The 19357-nt window shown below is 46.7% G+C and overlaps 3 protein-coding genes across 6 annotated transcripts in view; 1 reads left to right on the top strand and 2 right to left on the bottom strand.

Annotated features, from left to right (window-relative positions):
• Positions 1-11000, top strand: part of svep1 (sushi, von Willebrand factor type A, EGF and pentraxin domain containing 1) — a 68328-nt gene extending 57328 nt beyond the window's left edge. For 2 of the 3 annotated variants that reach the window (XM_084002274.1, XM_084002276.1), the window contains 15 exons: positions 121-312; positions 408-575; positions 662-1334; positions 1426-4124; positions 4203-4437; positions 4577-4732; positions 5082-5145; positions 5670-5843; positions 5925-6101; positions 6361-6543; positions 7936-8106; positions 9075-9170; positions 9940-10035; positions 10369-10462; positions 10697-11000. In XM_084002274.1, the coding sequence (XP_083858400.1) occupies positions 121-312; positions 408-575; positions 662-1334; positions 1426-4124; positions 4203-4437; positions 4577-4732; positions 5082-5145; positions 5670-5843; positions 5925-6101; positions 6361-6543; positions 7936-8106; positions 9075-9170; positions 9940-10035; positions 10369-10462; positions 10697-10727 (5209 nt within the window). In that variant the 3' untranslated portion in view covers positions 10728-11000. The remainder of the gene's footprint in view (positions 1-120; positions 313-407; positions 576-661; positions 1335-1425; positions 4125-4202; positions 4438-4576; positions 4733-5081; positions 5146-5669; positions 5844-5924; positions 6102-6360; positions 6544-7935; positions 8107-9074; positions 9171-9939; positions 10036-10368; positions 10463-10696) is intronic. The other variant, XM_084002275.1, reaches the window with a different exon arrangement.
• Positions 11001-11059: 59 nt separating this feature from the next.
• On the bottom strand, positions 11060-14412 carry LOC311008567 (thioredoxin-like). Its single transcript, XM_084002277.1, has 5 exons — positions 14255-14412; positions 13043-13147; positions 12646-12711; positions 11784-11849; positions 11060-11465 (listed from the first exon to the last, which is right to left on the bottom strand). Exons 1-5 carry the CDS (start codon positions 14369-14371, stop codon positions 11400-11402), a joined length of 420 nt encoding a protein of 139 aa, XP_083858403.1. The 5' UTR covers positions 14372-14412; the 3' UTR covers positions 11060-11399.
• Positions 14413-15433: 1021 nt separating this feature from the next.
• Positions 15434-19291, bottom strand: LOC311009320 (prostaglandin reductase 1-like). Of its 2 annotated transcripts, none has more exons than XM_084003414.1 (9): positions 19178-19291; positions 18497-18606; positions 18350-18395; positions 18174-18233; positions 17482-17649; positions 16625-16898; positions 16383-16488; positions 16010-16128; positions 15434-15906 (listed from the first exon to the last, which is right to left on the bottom strand). In XM_084003414.1, exons 2-9 carry the CDS (start codon positions 18600-18602, stop codon positions 15796-15798), a joined length of 990 nt encoding a protein of 329 aa, XP_083859540.1. In that variant the 5' UTR covers positions 18603-18606; positions 19178-19291; the 3' UTR covers positions 15434-15795. The 2 variants fall into 2 exon arrangements, with proteins under 2 accessions (XP_083859540.1, XP_083859539.1); XM_084003413.1 differs by having other exon boundaries at positions 15435-15906; positions 18497-18624; positions 19178-19249.
• Positions 19292-19357: the final 66 nt, after the last annotated feature.

The following is a 19357-nucleotide window of genomic DNA, read 5'->3' as shown; positions in this document are numbered from 1 at the left end:
TCCCCTACAACACCATGTTGTATTGATTACAGTAGGAAGTTTTACAAAAGGTGTTACAGGCGTGTCAAGTAAAGGCGTACTGACTTCTAGTCAACCTGTGTCGGTTTTCCCTCTCCTCAGTTGTATGGTGGGCTTCCTGCCTCAGGTCCCATACGAGTTCCAGTGTCTCAGTAGTCTGAGGTGGAGCGGGACGCCACCTGTCTGTCACCCAGTGACCTGCGGGGGGGCTCCACCTGTGGAGAACGGCCACTACAGCATGAACACAAACACATACCAGTCCACTGTCACATATACCTGTGCCGAGGGATACAGGTATGGATACATTCACAGACTGTGGTGCAGGTATGACCCTATCAATGTATACATGAGTAACACATCATCTTTTGTGATTTCTCTACATTATTAAGACCACAGGGCTCCATGGAGGTGGCCTGTGAAGCGACAGGCGAGTGGAGCAGGCCGTTGCCCCGCTGTGTGAACGTTCTGTGCAGCGAGCCGCCGTCGCTGAGGGACGCCGTGACCGTGGGAGACAACTTTGAACTGGGGAACAAGGTGCACTACGTCTGCAAAGAAGGGTAAATGTGGTTCCTCTCAGCGATTATTATCAAAACTCAAACTAAATGTTAACATTCTGATATGTTGACGTATTTCGCCCTTACAGCTACACTCTGATTGGCCCAGAGACCAGAGAATGCCTGCCGAGTGGCCAATGGAGTGACAGCTCCGCCCAGTGTGTCCCTCGCTCCTGTGGCCCCCCGCCCGCCATCGACCACGCCGAGCCCTACGAGAGCCACCAGCTGTTCGGAGACACTGCCAACTACTACTGCACTGACGGATACACCGCCGGCAACAACTCTAAGATGGTGTGCAACGCTCAGGGTGTTTGGGCGCCCCCCGAAGGCACGGAAGTCCCTCGCTGCATCGCAAACTTCTGCCTCCGTCCGCCCGACCTACCCCATGCCATTTTAGATTCAGTCAACAAACCCAAATACGCCAGCAACACCGAAGTGAGCTACAAGTGTGAGGAGGGCTTCATGCTCAACACCACAGCCACGCTGAGCTGTCTGATGGGAGGGGAGTGGGAGCCCTCGCCGTATGACATCGTCTGCGTGCCGGTGAGGTGCTCCAAGCCTGAGAGCATCGACCGGGGCTATGTGAGCGGGACCAACTACAGCTTTGGAGCCGTGGTGGCGTACAGCTGCGATAAAGGCTTCCTGATCCGAGGGGAGAAGAGGAGGACCTGCAAAGCCAATGGAGAGTGGGGAGGAGCTCTGCCCGTCTGTGCACCGGTGTCCTGCTCCCACCCTCCTCCACTCAGGAATGGATACATCCAGGTTAACCACACTCTTTCTAGAAAGTTACAGACCTGCAAAGTGACGTGCTGCCCATGTTGAATAATCCATCCCTCTGTGTATTCCCCTATAGGGCAGGAGTCGCTTCACCTTCAACAGCAAGGTGACGTACGCATGCAATGCAGGATACAGACTGGTTGGTCATCCAGAGCGGGTTTGCCAAGCGAACCGCCAGTGGACCAACAACGACACCCCCACCTGTGTCCTCTTGACCTGTGACCCCCCTCCCAGCATCGTCCACGGGCATTACAGGGGGTCCGATTTCCAGGTGGGGCGAAAAGTTCAGTACGTCTGCGACGAGGGTTACGAGCTGGCCGGCGACGCCACCTGGACCTGCCTGAAATACGGAAGGTGGGATAAGTCCAGGCGTCCTCGCTGCTCACCGGTGCAGTGTCCGGAGCCGCCGCTGGAGGAGAACCACCTGGTCCTGAAGGGCCTGGACTCCGAGTCCGGAACGGTGGAATTATCCTGTGAGGACGGCTACGTCCTGGAGGGGGCGCGGATCCTCCGCTGCACCCCGTCCCAGGAGTGGAACGACACCTTTCCGGTGTGTAAACAGGTGTTTTGTGGCCAGCTGCCTGAGGTGTCATTCGGTGGCCCTTCCTCGTCCTCCCCTCCGTTCCCTTTCGGCTCCGTAGTGAACTACACATGCATGGATGGCTTTACCTTAAGGAAAGAGGGCTCTGTGTCCTGCCAGGCCAGCGGGCAGTGGAGCAGTCCTTACCCAGAGTGCATCCCTGTTGAATGCCCTCAGCCTGTGGAGATTTCTAACGGCATCGTGGACGTTCAAGGTCTGATGTACCTCAGCAAAGCACTGTACAGCTGTAAGACCGGATATCATTTAGTAGGCAACTCTACTGTCCTCTGTGGAGAGACGGGACTCTGGATTGGAGGGGTGCCTTCTTGCCGCCCAATCGAATGCTCAATCCCTAAGCAGATAGCCAATGGAGAAGCAGCTTATACGAAGCTCCAGTTTGGTCACAGCGCCACCTACTCCTGTCGTCGTGGTTATCGTCTGCAAGGCCCAGAGACTCTGAAGTGCCTGGCCAGCGGCGAGTGGGACATCCAGCCGCCTGCTTGTGTGCAGATATCGTGCACCCCGCCACAACCCATAGAAAATGGATTCGTAGAGGGCCAGGATCACAGTTTCGGCGTCACCATTTTCTACAGCTGCTTTCCCGGCTTCCAGCTTGTCGGCCACGACCATCTAACCTGCGAGGAGTTCGGCTGGTCCAGTTCCGTTCCCGTCTGCGTGCCGTCGGACTGCGGTTTGCCTCCTCACATCGACTTTGGGGAATATTATAGGGTGCTGGAGCTGGGAGGAACGTTAGCCTCGCCCGTGGACTTGAGCTTCCTTCATGGGACGTTCATCGAGTACCGTTGCCACAAAGGTTACGACCTCACACGTCCCACTCGGTTGGTGTGTCAGGAGGACGGAGGCTGGAACGGGACGGCTCCTTCCTGCGTCCCCGCAGAGTGTGAGACCCCGCCCAGCCCGGAGCACGGCTGGGTGAACGTGACGGACACCTCCCTCGGTAGCACGGTTAAATATACGTGTGAGGTTGGATACGAGCTGGAGGGCGAGCCCACGAGGCAGTGTGTCTCGGGTCGACTGTGGACTAATGACTCCCCAGTGTGTCGGCCCGTCTCCTGTGGCGATCCGGGCGCTGTTGCTAACGGCACAGCTCACGGCGGTGCTTTCACCTATCCTGAAGTCTTGCACTATGAGTGTAGTCCTGGATTCGTCCTAAAGGGTAGTGAAACCATCGCCTGCCAGGCAGATGGGACGTGGAATGGACAGAAGCCTTGGTGTGAGCCAGTATCTTGCGGCCCCCCTAAAGTCCCCCGTGATGTCACCGTGAAAGGAGAGGAGTACGACTATAATAATGAGATAGAACTGAGCTGTCAGCCTGGTTTGCTCTTACAAGGGAAATCTATCAGTGTTTGTCAGGCGGATGGCACCTGGAGCCATGGGTCTCCCACCTGTGTCCCCGCCCGCTGTGGCAAACCCTCACCAATACCCAACGGCCGTGTGTTGGGGTCAGAGTTCGACGTCAGCAGCAAGATAAACTATGAATGTGACGAGGGATACACGCTTAACGGAGATCCGACGCATATCTGTCAGTCGGACGGATCTTGGGACAAACCCGCCCCCCGCTGCGACGTCGTCAGCTGTGATCCACCCGAGGACATCAGCCACGGCTTCCTGAACGGCTCCAGCTTCAACTACGAGGACGTGGTGGAATACATCTGCTTCGACGGCTACGAGGTAGTCGGGGATCCCGTCCTGCGCTGCTCCGCTCAGGGCTTCTGGGTGGGCGCGGTGCCTCAGTGTCGGCCGTGCGTCTGCGCGCTCCCCGCGCTGAGGTTCGGCGTGGTGTTCGGTCGCGAGCGCGCCTGCGGCGACCGGGTCCACTTTCAGTGCGACGACGGCTACAAGCTGCTGGGTCCCTCCCAGGCGGTGTGCGAGAAGGGAGGGGTGTGGAGCCCCGGCGTGCCCGTGTGTGGCCGGGGGAGGTGCAGTGTCGCCCCGCCGACAGTCCCCAACGCTGTCCTGCAGGGCGGCAGTGCCACCTTCACAGACACCGTTATATACAGGTGTCGGCCCGGCTACCAGCCAAAGGGGTACCCACACCTCTCCTGTGGGAGAGACGGCAGGTGGGGGGAACCCAGAATCAGCTGTGAGCCTATGAGATGTGGGAAACCTCCACCTGTAGCTCATGCTCAGGTGATGGAAGACAGCTTCACCTTCCCCAACAAGATCACATACAGGTAAATACGGTCATTTCAACGGTTTCTTCCCCATTTTTCTCTCTTTGCAATGTCATGTGGTTTCTCTTTGCCCTCCAGGTGTGAGGACGGGTACGACTTAGCCACACAGACGGCCTCCCTCTCCTGCCAGAGCGACGGCACCTGGTCCAAACACAGCGTCCGGTGCAGCCCCGCCCCCTGCCCGCTCCCCACCGACTTATCCATTCCCCATCTGGTGATCACTGGGAAGGAGCTCACCGCTGCCGGGGACACCATCACCCTCTCCTGCCCTCCCGGTCTCCACCTGCTGGGGTCGGCGCTGGCTGAGTGTCAGGTAGGAAAGATGGCGGTCGACGATTCTTAAAGGGGCAGTTCGGCTTTGTTGTCACGTGGGAAGGTTTTTCTTTCAACCGTTTTCTTTTCCAACATGTCAATAATGCATCCCTTCCCTGTGTGTGGTGTTGTTTGATAAGCTGGGTGGAAGCTGGTCCCCGAGCATCTCCTCCGTCTCCTGCAAGCTGGTGGTCTGTGAGAAGCCCCCTCCTCTTCTTCACGGCGTCACCGAGGGCGACAGCTTCAACTATGGAGACTTTGTCATGTACTCGTGCCTGCCAGGCTTTGACATGAAGGTATTGCTCATCCTTTTTGTAGATAAAGCAGTTTATCAGCTAAGATGACAAAGCATTTATGAGATATAAATTGTTTAACGCTGGGAAGGCAACGTCACAAAGATGAGCCACATATCTCCTCAGCAATCAATAGCCGTGTGCAGGTGCTGAGTCACTCCATCCACGATACACTGATACCCACTGATGTGTCTTTTATTACACTGATGACACTTAAACTGTAACCCGATTTTGTAGTAAAGAAAGGTTAGGAAGAAATGAAACTTCACTGGATGCCAGATCATGTTTCCTGCTATTCCTGCAGACGATATTTGATCCTTTAGGTCGTCTGTTCTTGTTCTTCTTGTCTCAGGGAGACTCGATCCAGACCTGCCAGGGAGACCGGACGTGGAGCGGCACCCAGCCACTATGTGTTGGTGGGTTTGTTCACACACACGTCAAATATTTAATTCTACTGTTCGATCTTTCTTCAGAACAACTGGAACGCACCTTAAGAACCTACGAATATCACCTCCTGAACACTTTTGTTTGATTTGTATTATTCATTTTCATATTTTGTTTCATTTACTCTTTTGTGAACACGCCTTAAACATACAGTATGTCGTTTTTTTGCTATGACTCAGGATGTTGTACCATTTTTTTTTTAAAGGAAACAATCAAAAAAATATTTAAACCTAAAAGCACGTCCACCTAAAATCCCAAAGTACATCATTTATGGTGCATTTTATTTTTTGTGCTGTAATTTAAGGTGAAACACCCAAGGCACCCTACACTATCCTTTCATTGTTTCTCAACAGTTTATCCACATTCCTGACTCCAGTTGTACACATTTTGAAAAAGGCTTCAAAGTGAAAATAACTGTGTAACCTGTTGCGTTAAACTGTATACACACATGTCATCGGACATGTTATATATATATGCGTGTCTATTGTCTCCCCAGCACAATCCTGTGGGCCTCCACCCACAGTTCAACATGCTCAGGTTCACCTGACGGGGGAGACTTACCTACACAATGCCAGCTATGCATGTTATGCTGGCATGCAGCTGGTCGGCCCCAAGACACTGGTCTGTCTGGCCAACGGCACGTGGAGCCTCCCGGCGCCTGCATGTGAAGGTAGGAGGACGGCCGGGGAAGCGGTAGAGCCAGAGTTTGTGAATCATGACGTTCATCTCCGTCGTTCCCCTGTCCCCCCAGTGGCCAAAGGCTGCGACGGCCCCAAACAGATGCTGTTCGGTAAAGTGCAGGAGCACAACCTGAACACGGGCCGCGCCGTGCAGTTCCAGTGTGACAAGGGCTACAACCTGGTGGGGGATTCTCTGGTGGTGTGTATGGGGAGCAACACCTGGAGCTCCACGTTCCCCACCTGCCAACGTGAGAGCATGAATGAATGAGTCTGTTCCGCTACAGATGATGTTTAACTTAACCTTTTAAACGCAATCACTGTTGCTTTGCAGCAGTTGCAACATTTGCAACACACGCAGTTTCAACATCTGTTTCACAACACGGCCAACAATGTTGTCCCTTCTTACTACACACTGGAACATTTCTGAGTCGTACGTCGGGATATGTTTGAAAAGATTAAACTTCTGGTCTAAAAAGGTCTTTATTTGTTCATCTCTGTTCCTTACAGCTCAGTCCTGCCCGCCTCCTCCAGGCTGGAGGGAGGACGGCAGCAGAAACAGATCCCAGCACGAGTTCCATGTTGGACAGTCGGTCCGTGTCACCTGTCCCAAAGGTCAGCAGGTTAAGGGCGGCGGCATCATCACCTGCAGGCCGGACCAGACCTGGAGCACCCTCAGCTCCGTGTGTGAAAGTAGGTGTCTTCTTTGAAGGTCAAATATACTGTATATCCTCTTCACTGTTAATAACTGTAAAAAAACAGAATTATTTCAGTAGATATGGGGATTGTTTTTATTGATTGCATTTTTTTTCTTGGATTTTTTAAAATTAAATTTTGTTTTTATTTATAGTTAATTTTATATATTTTCATAAATGTAATACTTTACTGTAAGCTTTTATAGATATTTGTATTGTTCATTTGTAAATTATTATGTCTCAGTACATGTGCTTGTCACAATTATTTTCAATTGCCAACAGTGTTTGTTCATTGTTAAAAAAACGATATTGTTCAATAGAGCATTTCCCGAGTTTTAGTTTGTTTTTTAAATGATCAAATATCACTTTTGGCCTCAAAAATCACGACATTTCCTTTCTTTCCTGATTCAGTCTGAGATCCAGGCCATGTGATTTAGTTATGTTTGGGGAAAACAATCAAACGTACTCATTAGGATGCCCATGTGTACTTAAACTAGCAGATCATCCCCTGATTCGTGAGATAATCAAGTAGAAACTGTGTATTTGGTATTTCCCACCTCTGCATGCTCGTCTTCTCCACACTCCCACTCGCTGAAGTATCGCTTCCCTCTGTTGTTTTCTGTCTCGCTGAGCTTTTATCCAAACAAACGGGGGCTTCATCAAACACTGTTGGTGTCCTGTACGCTGGCCTAATTATGGGCACCTCTGCAGCTGCTATGGCAACCTTTTGTCTGATAAGCCTCTGATCCCTCTTGCATGCAGTTGTCCTGAATATGCAACACACTGGCCCTCACGCTGCTGCGGCTCCTCGCTTGTATTTGCATGGGGTTCATCCTGTTGTATGCATGTTCACTTTAATCCCTTAAAGAGAGCCGAGGTAGTCCACCAATCACACAGCTGAGGTGTCTGACACGTTTGGATATCTTGCATGAATGAGGGAAACGGGGAAAACACGGCTTGATTTCATTCAGTGGACACACGTTTCTTACTCTGCAGAGCACAATTTCATATTCAAACCTTATATAGAATAACAGAAACACCTCACATTACCATGGAAAATCTGGGAGTTATTGCCCTGTTGTTTTTGGCACAAAGAGAAGTTCTAGTCATGTTTAAAGTATGATTATATTGTGAGTCACTTCCTGGATTGCTTGTGTAAAATGCTGTAACGACCACAGGACGGCTTTCCTCAGAAAAAGATGACCGTAATGAGCTGCTCTTGTACTGTTAGGTGTTTCTTTTATTCTGTCCACTCCCTGTAGACCTGCAGCTTTCCCCTCTGCTCAAACAGAATCAACACTTTAGGCCATATGGCGTCAGTTTAGACGGAGGAGACAGAGAACGTGTAGCCAGTAACTGGTGGGTCGCTCCATCTTGGGCTGTTGTACAGGGGTGTCCTGTGGCCCCCCCCTCCACGTGGCCAATGGGGTGGTGCGGGGGGCGGTGTTCCAGTTCGGGGACGTGGCGGCGTACTCGTGTTTTGGCGGCTACGCCATGGAGGGCGTTGGAAGGAGCAGGTGTCTGGAGAACGGCACCTGGACGCCGCCTCCCACATGCAGAGGTAGAGACGGAGGGGACGCTCCCTTTCCTCAGGACACTTCCTGTTTCCTGTTTCCGACTGCGCTGCTCCTCTGCTTTTTCCTTCTACGCCCCCAAAAGATACACATTCCTCTTATCTGGAGGTCATTCACGTCTCTCTGTCCTCCCATGCTTCCTCTGGGTTTACACCGGTCGCATGTGTACAGTGTGTGGACGTGGCCTAAGAAATCTGGCTGTGGGCTCGTTTCCTGGTTACCGGTTCAGGTTTTGAAAGGATATGGTTTAGTCGACTTAAAAGGGCAGCTTCACCACTGAAACCTCTTCCTGTGCACTCTGGTAATGAGTACTTTCTGCAGCCTGGGTCCAGCCCCGTTTAAGGAAGGGAAAGGCCTGTTAGTACTGGTAAACAGGGTTAGTCCTCTAAGGTCAGCACTGACTATGGGTGTATCTTCTTATTCCTGTGGATACAAATGTACAATCATGTCTAGATATTATAAGTGGAAGACTTTTTTATATCATCTGTCTCACAGAAGACTCCGTTGACCAGAATCCAGTGCAGGTTTAAGAAGATTAGACAGATCTGAGCTCTCAAATCAACCAGAATGTGAAAACATGATATACGTGAGGCAGGTCGACGGGGAAACGAAGCCAGACTGGATCTCTAGAGAAAACATGAAATTCAAATGGCCGCTCGCGTGTTTTACATATGAAAACAAAGGCTGGATCCAGGCTGTGCTTTCCTCAACAGCTGCTGACACACACACACACACACACACATCATTTGTTTTTGGGTGAATTTGCACTGAAGAATGTGAATGCTACCTTTGTTTTAGTGCATGAAGTTGAACTTGAACATCCTGCTCTCCTCACACGGACATGTGATTGTCTACCGTGTGTGTTCAACACATAGAATACACTATTTGTGTGCTGTTATCTTAGTTTGACGTGCCTTTATGTGTGTGTGTGTCTCCCGTCTCCCGTCTCCCTCAGCCGCGTGTTGGTTGCCCTGCCAGAACGGAGGTGTGTGTCAGCGGCCCAACATCTGCTCCTGCCCCGAGGGCTGGATGGGCCGACAGTGTGAGGAGCGTAAGTGTTCATTCTCCGTACTTCAACACAACCCGATCAGGCAGAGTGTAGACGTCGTCTCTCGATCACTCGACTCTGGAGGTGAATCAACAAAAATCAGTCCACGAGGTTGGAAACAGGCTGTCCGGTTGATTGAAACTCCTTAAGAGACACTGATTGAGACAATGAAGCAGCCGAGGAAGAACCTGGTGACCCTCTGACCTTTCATCATCCTTTGTGTGTAGCTGTTAAACATCAGAATATTAGCAAGACCGCTCTGCATAGTTATACGTTTTAATAATAATACACATCCAGGAATAAATAGGACTCAAGAAATTCTTAGTCGACCAACACTGATTTTATTTATTTTTTAAACCAATCAATTAGCTGATTTAATCCACAGAGAACCACAAAGCACCCTGTTTGTTTGACCTGAGATGTGCTCATACGTTTCATATAATAAGTCATTCAGCATGAAAGAAGAGCAAGACGTTCCTAATCAACTAAAGATCTCTGAGACACTAGAACATTCATGGATAAGGTCAATTGAATGCCTAGTTTTTTGTCGTTCAAAAAGCCATTTGAGGACGTCCCTAATCAATGTGATATTTGTTTTTAACTTTACGGAACAAAGAAATCTATGAGCCGTGGCTTTAAAACACAACGATCAGCGTGACTGTGCTCTTTACGCCGTGAATGGATCTGATTGGTCTCCTTGAATCAAGTGTTTTTGCCAACAAAAAGAGCCTGTTGGGAACTGATGACCTCACACCTCCTCTGTTCCCCTCAGCCATCTGCATCCTGCCGTGCCTGAACGGAGGCCGCTGCGTGGCGCCCTACCAGTGCGAGTGTCCCAGCGGGTGGGCCGGCACGCGCTGCCACAGTGGTGAGTACCTATGTACGCGGGTTAACCCGCTCACCCACCGCGTGCATGAAGCAGCACAGGGACAATCCTCAATGGGTTTATATCAATGGTGGGTTTATGATAAGCTTGAGAGCACTTAACCATCTGTTTGTCACAACAGCGTGGTGCAGGTTTTGTCACACATGAATCACTCCTTTAAAGGGTATTTCCACCAAAATGTTTTCCCCCTCTGACATCACCATGGAGAGAAATGCATTAACAGTCCTATAAACAGATCGGGCTTCCTTCCTTCATTGAGAAGAAGCGATGCGGTTGCCGTGGTGACGAGTCTGTCTCCCCCCCCCATGTCCACAGCGGTGTGTTCGTCGCCTTGTCTGAATGGAGGCAGATGCATCAGGCCGAACAGATGTCACTGCAGTCCGGGCTGGAGCGGACACGACTGCTCCAGGTGATTAAAAACAAAAGATGTTTTGAGATTGTTTGAGATAATATTCTTTAAATGAATAATGGGGAGTGGTGTGCATGTCATACGGTCTCAGGGAAATAGGTTGAGTCATCGGAACTTGCAAAACCTGTTGATGCGTGAAGGAAGTGTGACCTGTAGCATAAAATATGAGCCTTGGGTTTAAAAAAAAGCTGAATTTCACACTGATGACCGTTTGTTTCTTCCTTCTCTTCACAGAAAAAGGAAATCAGTTTACTATCACTTCTAAAAGGTTCCACTCCGCTCCATGTGAATCGTCTTCATGAAGGGAATTTATTGTATAGTTAACTGACACCTGTAAACCATTCATTCTCATCTCTCTGCAAAAGGCAAAGCAAGAACCATTTTGTAAAATAAAGCTGTATTTTTTCATATAGAGACTCAACAGTATTAAACGTATGCTGCTATATACTTGTATGATGTGTAAAAACTATTGATGTGATTGTCCAATGTATATGTGTAAACTATTCACATTTTTATTAAAGCATAAAATACCAATAAATGTGTATTTTTTAACAGATTCGTGTTGGATGCAAACAAAACAGCAATCAGAAAACTTCCTTCGACTCGTCCGCGTTTATTGAAGCCAGCTTACTGAATACAACGTACAAAGAAAGTTAGTCAGGAGCAAAACCACTCATATAAAAAGGAATTAAAAGTGGTTCATCAGGTTTTAATCGAATTTCAGTCAGTGAAGACAAGTCAATACATACACGGGACAAACGGGACGAAGTACCGAAGCCGTAAGTGATGAGTGGAATAAATTACTCTTTCCTGTGAGGACTCGACGTCCTGATGCTTATTGTGCACAACATGTTTCTTCTTCTCAGGCATGTACAGTGGGAATCAGCGACTAGTGTGTTTTATACAATGGGAGGTATGATGGTCGGTCGGTGGGACTTCATGTCCTTAAACTCTCCAGTTGTTCAAGCAGTTTATCCGTGTTGGCGCCAGAGAACTCGAACACCTGAAACACCAAAATTAAAAATTAGAAATGTCCAACGAGTGTGAAGAAAAGCTTGCATGCCACGATCTCTTAATCTATTTTACGAGCCATTTAACAAAAAACAGCTTGTGAATAAATTGCAGCATTTAATCAGCTAAAGAGACAATTCCACTGGCCAGAATCATGACTCACTGGTGGGCCGTGCAGCAGCCCGAGTGTTATTTAATGGCCCACAAACCATTAACACCACGCGACCGCACGACCATCAGAGTCATGCACGGCTGCTTTGTTCAACTGCTGAATTCTCCAAAAACAGCTGAATCCATGCGCGCTGCCTACCTTTTCTCCGTTCTTGTAGAAGATGAACGTGGGCATGCAGCTAATCCCGCACTCTGCACTCACGTCCTGAAAAAGAGCAAAAACACGACGGTAAGACGGATGGGCCGAGTCAAAAAAAAAAATCACACGTGTGAACTTGTTGGAACCAGCCCAACATATCTATTTGTTTAGCCATTCATGCGCACCATAGCAGCTAATTTTGAGTAAGCTGGGACCAGTTCCAATAGGCATATTTACCCATTTTAATAGGTTATCTGGAAACCGTTGTGGTGCTAAAAGCCCTTGGAGTCTCAAGTAGCTAGATTATATGTATATTGAGCATTTATAACGTAACTTTTCCTTTAAAATCAGCTCGCTTATAACGCTTTGTTCATTTACATAATACAAATTGATGCTTTGTTTTTAGGCAAATCAGGAGGACTCAATAGTGGGCAGGAACTCAGGATCAAGGGTTCATGTTAACGACTTCCCAGATCAGATATTACCTGTTTGGCAAACAGCCAGGATACCCTCCTTAAGCACACAGACCTCACGTCACAATGTCTGTGTTTTTCCACGAGGCTACAATAATGTGTCAAAACCTGTCCTGCCTGTTTTTTTAAATATATAAATGTTTCATATTTATACACTGAAACAATTGGCAAACGCAAAGTTTCAGCGCCGACAGAAAGAATTTGGTCACATGAGCCGGCGTTGGTTTCACATGGCCTGGTGAAATGGATTTCATGAATAGTCCACATTGCTTTGAGTATTAATGACCTCCTAGTTTATGGGATGGCTGTACCAGCAGCAGCAGCAGCTCGTGTAAACCACTGGTGCTTCAGACTTCAAACATAATTTATATTAAAAAGAAGAAACAAACCTCGGCCTCGTCCACGTCCACCTTCAGGAAAACCACGTTCTTGTTCTCGGGCTTCAACGCTTGTTGCTGCAGGAGAGGAAATCAATGAGTTAATGACATACAGAACGTACTGCTGCCCTTCAATTATGTATTAAAAAGTTTAAGCATTTCCTGCTTGAGGTTGACAAACGGTCACCAGGCAACAAGAGCCCCTCCTTTTAGGAGACGGCTTCCTCAAAACAACCAACATACTGGAAAAAAGGCTGGAACTGCTGAGTATCAAATACCTCATATCTACACACTTATGGAAGTAAACTAATCGTTTGATTGGCTGAAAATAATTCCAGTTTAGGTAGTATGTATAGAGTATGAAAATAAAATATCCTCATTAAAACATTATCAAAAAACATCCACTTACATCAAATATTGGGCCGATGATTTTACAGGGGCCACACCAGGTGGCTGTGAAGTCCACTGCTACCAGCTTGTCTCCAGCTTCCTTCAGGATGGCCCTGAACTCAGCCTGCAAACATAAATAAACATTACTTATTTTTATTATTTTGAACATGTTAACTCCACTATTGCAGCTTGTATTCAGGAAGTTATTGATTTTTTTTATTTATTTAACTTGCTGGCTAATTATCTCGAGATCAAAGTTGTATTTATTTGGTCAGTTGTCCATGGCTACGGTCAACATATCCGTGATTTCACTTTCAGTGTGAGTGTTCAGCCACGTCACACACACCCCCAAAAAAACAAAAAGGGAAGCTCATTTATAGAATTCAAATTTAAGCCATTTCTACATATTTCTAGTACATTTGCGTGTATTTTTACTTACTATATTTTATTGTATATTTTTGAATTTCCTTCTATCTTATCTCATTTTAAAAAGACAAATATTGCAATAATAACCTTACCTATGAACCTCGAGGTTTAATTGTGAGCTTAAAAACATTTAAATTGCTGCCAAGATTCTTTAAATTACCAAAAACTGTTGACAAATGAGTTACCAGAGCCTTACAACGACCATGCGAACCGTTTGTGTGTTACACCCTCCCTTCGGTTATTACACTGTTCTCTAACGTATAGGAAAATGTGCATTACGGTCCCCGGATGTGGATGGCCCGCGTGACGCGACGGCGTTACGTTGGACGTTAGCTACGAGTTTACTGCGTTAGCATCTCGGTCCCAGCCAACAACAAAGCCTCATTCACGACCACCAACGCTGCACATTGTGTAGCATCGCTCCCCATAAAGACGAAGAAGCAGAGAAATATATATACATAAAAAAAAAAAAGCTTTTCCAGTACACCTTAAGGCTAGTGACGTCACACATAGATGGTGGCGGCTGTGCTGAATCATCCCGCCTGTAACGGTAATCTAGCGTTAAAGGAGCTAGCATCACACGACTCTACTGTGGGTATTCAGTCACGAGCAGAGGGATTAATCCAATTAAACACAGGAGAAAACAGACTCTGCTAACGTAGAGAATGGGAGACGGGCGCGCTGCTGCCCGCCCGCCCGGCGTGGTCATTGAAAGCACCACAACGTGGACCGCGGTTAAGACAATACGTTCCAATGGCGTATTAAACACATAATAATATTAATGATGAAACAATGTATAACTTACCAAATCTCCCACTTCGCGAACCATGGTTGCTACTTGAGTGAACGCGCCCCGAGGTGAACAACTAGCGGCTTGTTGGAGGATTCCCTGGAGGGAGACGACCGGCCGCGTTTTTATCATGGCTGCGTCAAGCTGCCTGTCGTCACCACGCAGCCCGAACCACAGCGGAAGTGGAAGTCAGCGCGCTTTTCAAAATAAAAATAAAAGTCGTGTTCGGTGTTAGCACGGTGTAGAGCGATGGGGCGTGTCCGCCGTGGCTGTGGAACGCACTTTAAATAAATATCTTACGTATTTCACAACTACTATCCTACCGTATTTGCTTTGATTCTGCACCTTGAGTTGCAAAGCTGTCTCTAATAAAGACGTTTATTTTGAAGGTTGTCAGTGACGTAGCCGTTTTTTTTACGCTGTCTGTATTTTTATCAACCCAACAAGATAAAGCTTATATATACTAATATAAAATAATGCCCGTGTTCGTGTTTTGTAATTGTTTGGAAAGGCTGACTTTAATACAAAAATGCTTTTTAAAACTGATTATTGGTATTTTAAGTATAATTTCTGCCTAAATCATTTTATATTTACATTTTTTATTGCATAACTTGTGATCGATATCGTCAGTAGGCTATTTATTATTTCAATAACTCCAGGGGAAAAGATTATACCCTAATTCAAGTCACAATGACTTGACAATTCTTGGTTTACCGTAAACGACTAAGTCAGCGCAGCTCAATTCCAGTGTAGTACTGCCGCTGCGCACGTCCGCTCTTGGCGTCATAACAACATCACTATCGATTTTTTAACAGCCTTTTAAGCTTCCCATTTGGGTTGCGTATATATTTCCAAACATGCATTACTTTACACTGAAATAAAATCATTGTATTATTGCGCAACAAATACATTTGCAACTAAATTCATGAACGTTTTTTAGATGTATATATTTCTAGAAACAAAATGTATTTTTCAGTAGTAAATAAACATTTGTATGCTTGTCAACACGTAGTTTTCAATGTGATTGATGTATGTTTACAAAACATAAGATATTACCAAAAGGTATTATTAGACTAATTGACTCATAACCAAAATGACATTCAAATTAGGCCATCAAGAGGCTCTATTCCCTAAACTCCACTCATTCCAGGAATGAATGGAGCAATCTACAACATGAAACACATCAGTGAAAAATGTATGTCTATCAAAGTTTATTACCTATATAAAAAGCTCACACTAAATACATATCGCATGGTTAATTAGGCAACAGTGAATAAAGTAATGATGTGTCAGCAGCAGATCCACAAATCTCCCCCCAGTACTTAAGTAAGTAATTTGTTGTACATTCTTTATCACATTTTTCTTTTTTTATTCTTTAAATGTCTGATGTTTAAAGAATGAATGGTAGTAAACGTTATAAATCACATTTTATATCATGGATATAATGTTGAAAATATAAAAAAATAACTAGTTAGTGTTAGTGTATATTCCTAAGTCCTTCATGTGTGAATTCTGTAGTAACACTTCACTTAATACAGATTCTCCTCCATCCCACGTCAGACCGCGACGACAGCCTTGCCGACGTTTTCTCCCTTCAGAATCCCCATGAAAGCCGCCGGCATCTTCTCAAAGCCTTGTGTGACGTGCTCCCGACACTGAAGTTTGCCCTGCAGACGCAGAATAAATACGTCACAAAGATTACAGCAGAAGACGTGGTCCACGCCATTCATTGAGGTTCAATCAGCATCACATTTACATTCAGTCACTTACCTCTTTCAACCATCCCATCAGCCTCTTGAGGGACTCGGGGTGCTTGTGCTCCCACCTGGACTGCATGAAGCCCTCCATCTTTAGCTGCTTGATGATCATGGTCATCTGAGGGTATGGCCCTAAAAAAGAGGAAGAAGGTGTTTGAAGTCATAAACTTTCAATGGTGGTCAAAGAAATAAAAAAATGCTGTCATGGCAATAATTTGATTAGTCTCCTTCAACATTTCAGTAACACAATGTCGCCCTCTAGTGACAAAATAAAGTCATCTCTACTTATAAAAGGGTGAAAAGCTTTGCACAGTTATAACTGCATTTAATATGCTTTTAATCATCAGGATAATTGATCTAGACAGTGAAAGTAAGGACGTGCACACCTGTTTGGGGCGTGGTGTCGTTGTATGTGGAAATAGCTCCACACACGGCTATTCTTCCAAAGTTCTTCATCTGTTGCATGGCAACCGTTGAAAACGGGCCTCCCACCTGAGAATGAAGACGTGTCACGTAAAATAACAGCCATAGTGACATTTTAAACATGCAGCCCTCGCCATGTCAGAGGAAGAGGAAAGGGAGCACACACGGGAAGTGCTCAAGGACGCCTTCCAGTCCCGCAGCTTACATTTTCAAAGAAGCAGTCGTATCCGTCCGGAGAAGCTGTCTTCACCGCCTCCTCCAGGGAGCCGACGGTCTTGTAGTTAAACGCCTCGTCGAAGCCCAGCTCTTTGATGAAAGCCACCTTGGCGTCGGAGCCTGCCGAGCCCACCACCTTGCAGCCCTTGATCTTGGCGATCTGGCCCACCATGGAGCCCACTGCCCCGGCTGCAGCATTCACCAGCAGGGTCTCGCCCTTCTGGAGTCCCAAGACCTCCTCTATCCCATACAGAGCCGTCAGCCTGGAGAGGAAAAGTCCAAATTCAATGAAACCAGAGAAGCGTGACGCCGTGTTTGACCTTTATAATGTAAACGCTTTATAACTGCTTCCAGACCGAGGTTATCAGGGTTCGTGAGATGACTTTGACTCACCAGTGGGACAAAAACATCTGGAGGCGTACCTGTTTATTTGCTCAAAGGAAGACAGAACTCAGCTGCTCTGCTATGCCGAGAGAAACAACTCTCTCCCTTAACGTAAGCAGGGAAATGGGAGTATATTTTCTAGATTGGCCGTCTTATCGATCATTTACTCAGGAAGGGTTAGGTCTTCTTTCTGTGTAGTGTTTCAAGCCTCCCTTCTTACTTTTACCCCACATATATACACTAAAAGTAACTCTTAAAACTGCATTGTTATCTTATATTTATTGAACCAGGATCTGGTGATTCAGCTCAGGCAGCTTCGTGGGCATCAAACTGTTGTAAAAGCTGTAAAAATAAGTCAAAGTGTTGTTTATTTGTAGTTTAACATCTGAGAGATCGGGTGCCAGATGTATCACGTCTGCATTCGATTTCTCCCCGCAGAGGCAAGCTGAGCATGCGTCTTACCCCGGCATGCCGATGCCACCCAGGGCCAGGGACAACGAGACGTCTTGCGGCCAGTCGGGCATTACGGGAGTGAGGTCCGTCCCATCGCAGACGGTGTGGGTTCTCCAGCCACAGCGGCCGACCACGTGGCCTCCCACGGGAAACGCTGGATTTTTACTTTGAATCACTCTGTAGAAAAAAAAAACAGAAGAAGTCATCCATCAACCTGCTCCAACACGAGTCTCTGAGCTCATTTAGAGTTTGCTACTAATGCCAAACCATATGGGAGGCAGAAAGAGAAAACGCGTTACAATTGTATGATATCAAAACATGTGGCGGGTGGAGTTTTTATGCAGTTTGGTTCACAACAAAGGAAAGAAAACACATCAAGAACGTTTCGCTTTGAATGCACATGTCATTTAGGAACATTTGGTCACAGAGTAAATTATTCAGGCATGTCTATCATCAAAAACATTCCCGACGAAACAAACCGAGTGTTTGAAGACGCAGCCAAGAACATTGCAATCGTCCGCTTTTGCTTTTCAGTCACTGTGAATCAAAGGCTTCGGTAATTAAGAACAGGTGCAGGACGGGTCCTGTTCTAGTAGACATATGGGAATGCGTGGTTAAGACATTATGTGTGTGTGTGTGTGTGTGTGTGTGTGTGTGTGTGTGTGTGTGTGTGTGTGTGTGTGTGTGTGTGTGTTATTTACTTGGCCACTTGAGTTCCAATCATCACATCGCCTTCGCTCATGCGAAACCTACTGAACGGCCTGTAGAGACAAACATTTTTGGATTATATTTGGACATGCATTGTTGGAAGAGAGCATTCACATGTATTAATTAAATTGATTTTATTCCCAGATACACAATCTCACTCTCCGCTCACCTCATGTACGGGTCGACGCTGAGAAACACTGCTTCCAAAAGCACCTCTGAAACAAAAAAAGGACAAAAAGACAAATAGTGTGCACTCCTCTTTAAGCTCCAGCAGGGAAAATAACGACACACACACACATAAACTAAATCATCTTACCCCCATCTTTGGGCTCAGGGAGCTCCTCCACCTTGAGCTCAAAGTCGCTGTCCTTGGGGAAGCCTTCGAAGTGCTTGGCCAGGATCCAGGTCTTAGCTTGGACCATGATTCTTTGTTTGGGGGGGCAGCTGGGAGAGATAGAGCAGTCGTTTGAAACGAGTCACATGTGTTCATTTCATCATAATGAATGAATCATGAAGACGGGGGGAAATTATAATAATAATATTAAGTTAGCTGAGCTTAACAGTCTCCTTAGATTGCAGGATCCGAGGCTGAGTGACGTTTAATCAACACTATTAAGGTGCATTCATAATCTGCAGTGCGCAACACGGTAATTAAACAGGAATGTGGCTTTTAGACGTGCCTACACATACACACATACCGGTATTTAAGAAAAAACAAATACAGGAAGAATCCAAAAATGTTCCGATTAGCCACATTAATGACTTGTAATGATATTTTTCTGGTGATTCCATTCTTCTTAACACGGTTTAAAGAGGAGTACATGTGTAGTATGTGATGATATAAATGAATTACCGGTAAGAAACCATGCTATTAGTTAAAGCTAAAACAAAGTGAGAGGTGGACTCTGCTAGCCTCCCTCGTGTTAACTATTAATTAACTAGTGTTAATATCTAGTCCATATACATGCATGTTATCTTCTAAACTCCGCGTTCTTACCAGTTTGACGCTCTCCACAAGTTAAATCGCTGAAGTGGTGAACTCGCTGAGGACAGGAGGAAGAGGCTGGCTGGCTGCGGGGTTTGTTTCAGAAGGCGGGAGCCACGCTTCGATGCGTACAATCTGATTGGTTGTGGAACGGTTCACGCAGCCTCCAGGCGTATGACGCGGGACGTCACC

Source organism: Eutrigla gurnardus (genome assembly GCF_963514095.1).
Source record: "Eutrigla gurnardus genome assembly, chromosome: 23".
Taxonomy (NCBI): domain Eukaryota; kingdom Metazoa; phylum Chordata; class Actinopteri; order Perciformes; family Triglidae; genus Eutrigla; species Eutrigla gurnardus.
This window is presented reverse-complemented; position numbering and strand designations above follow the sequence as displayed.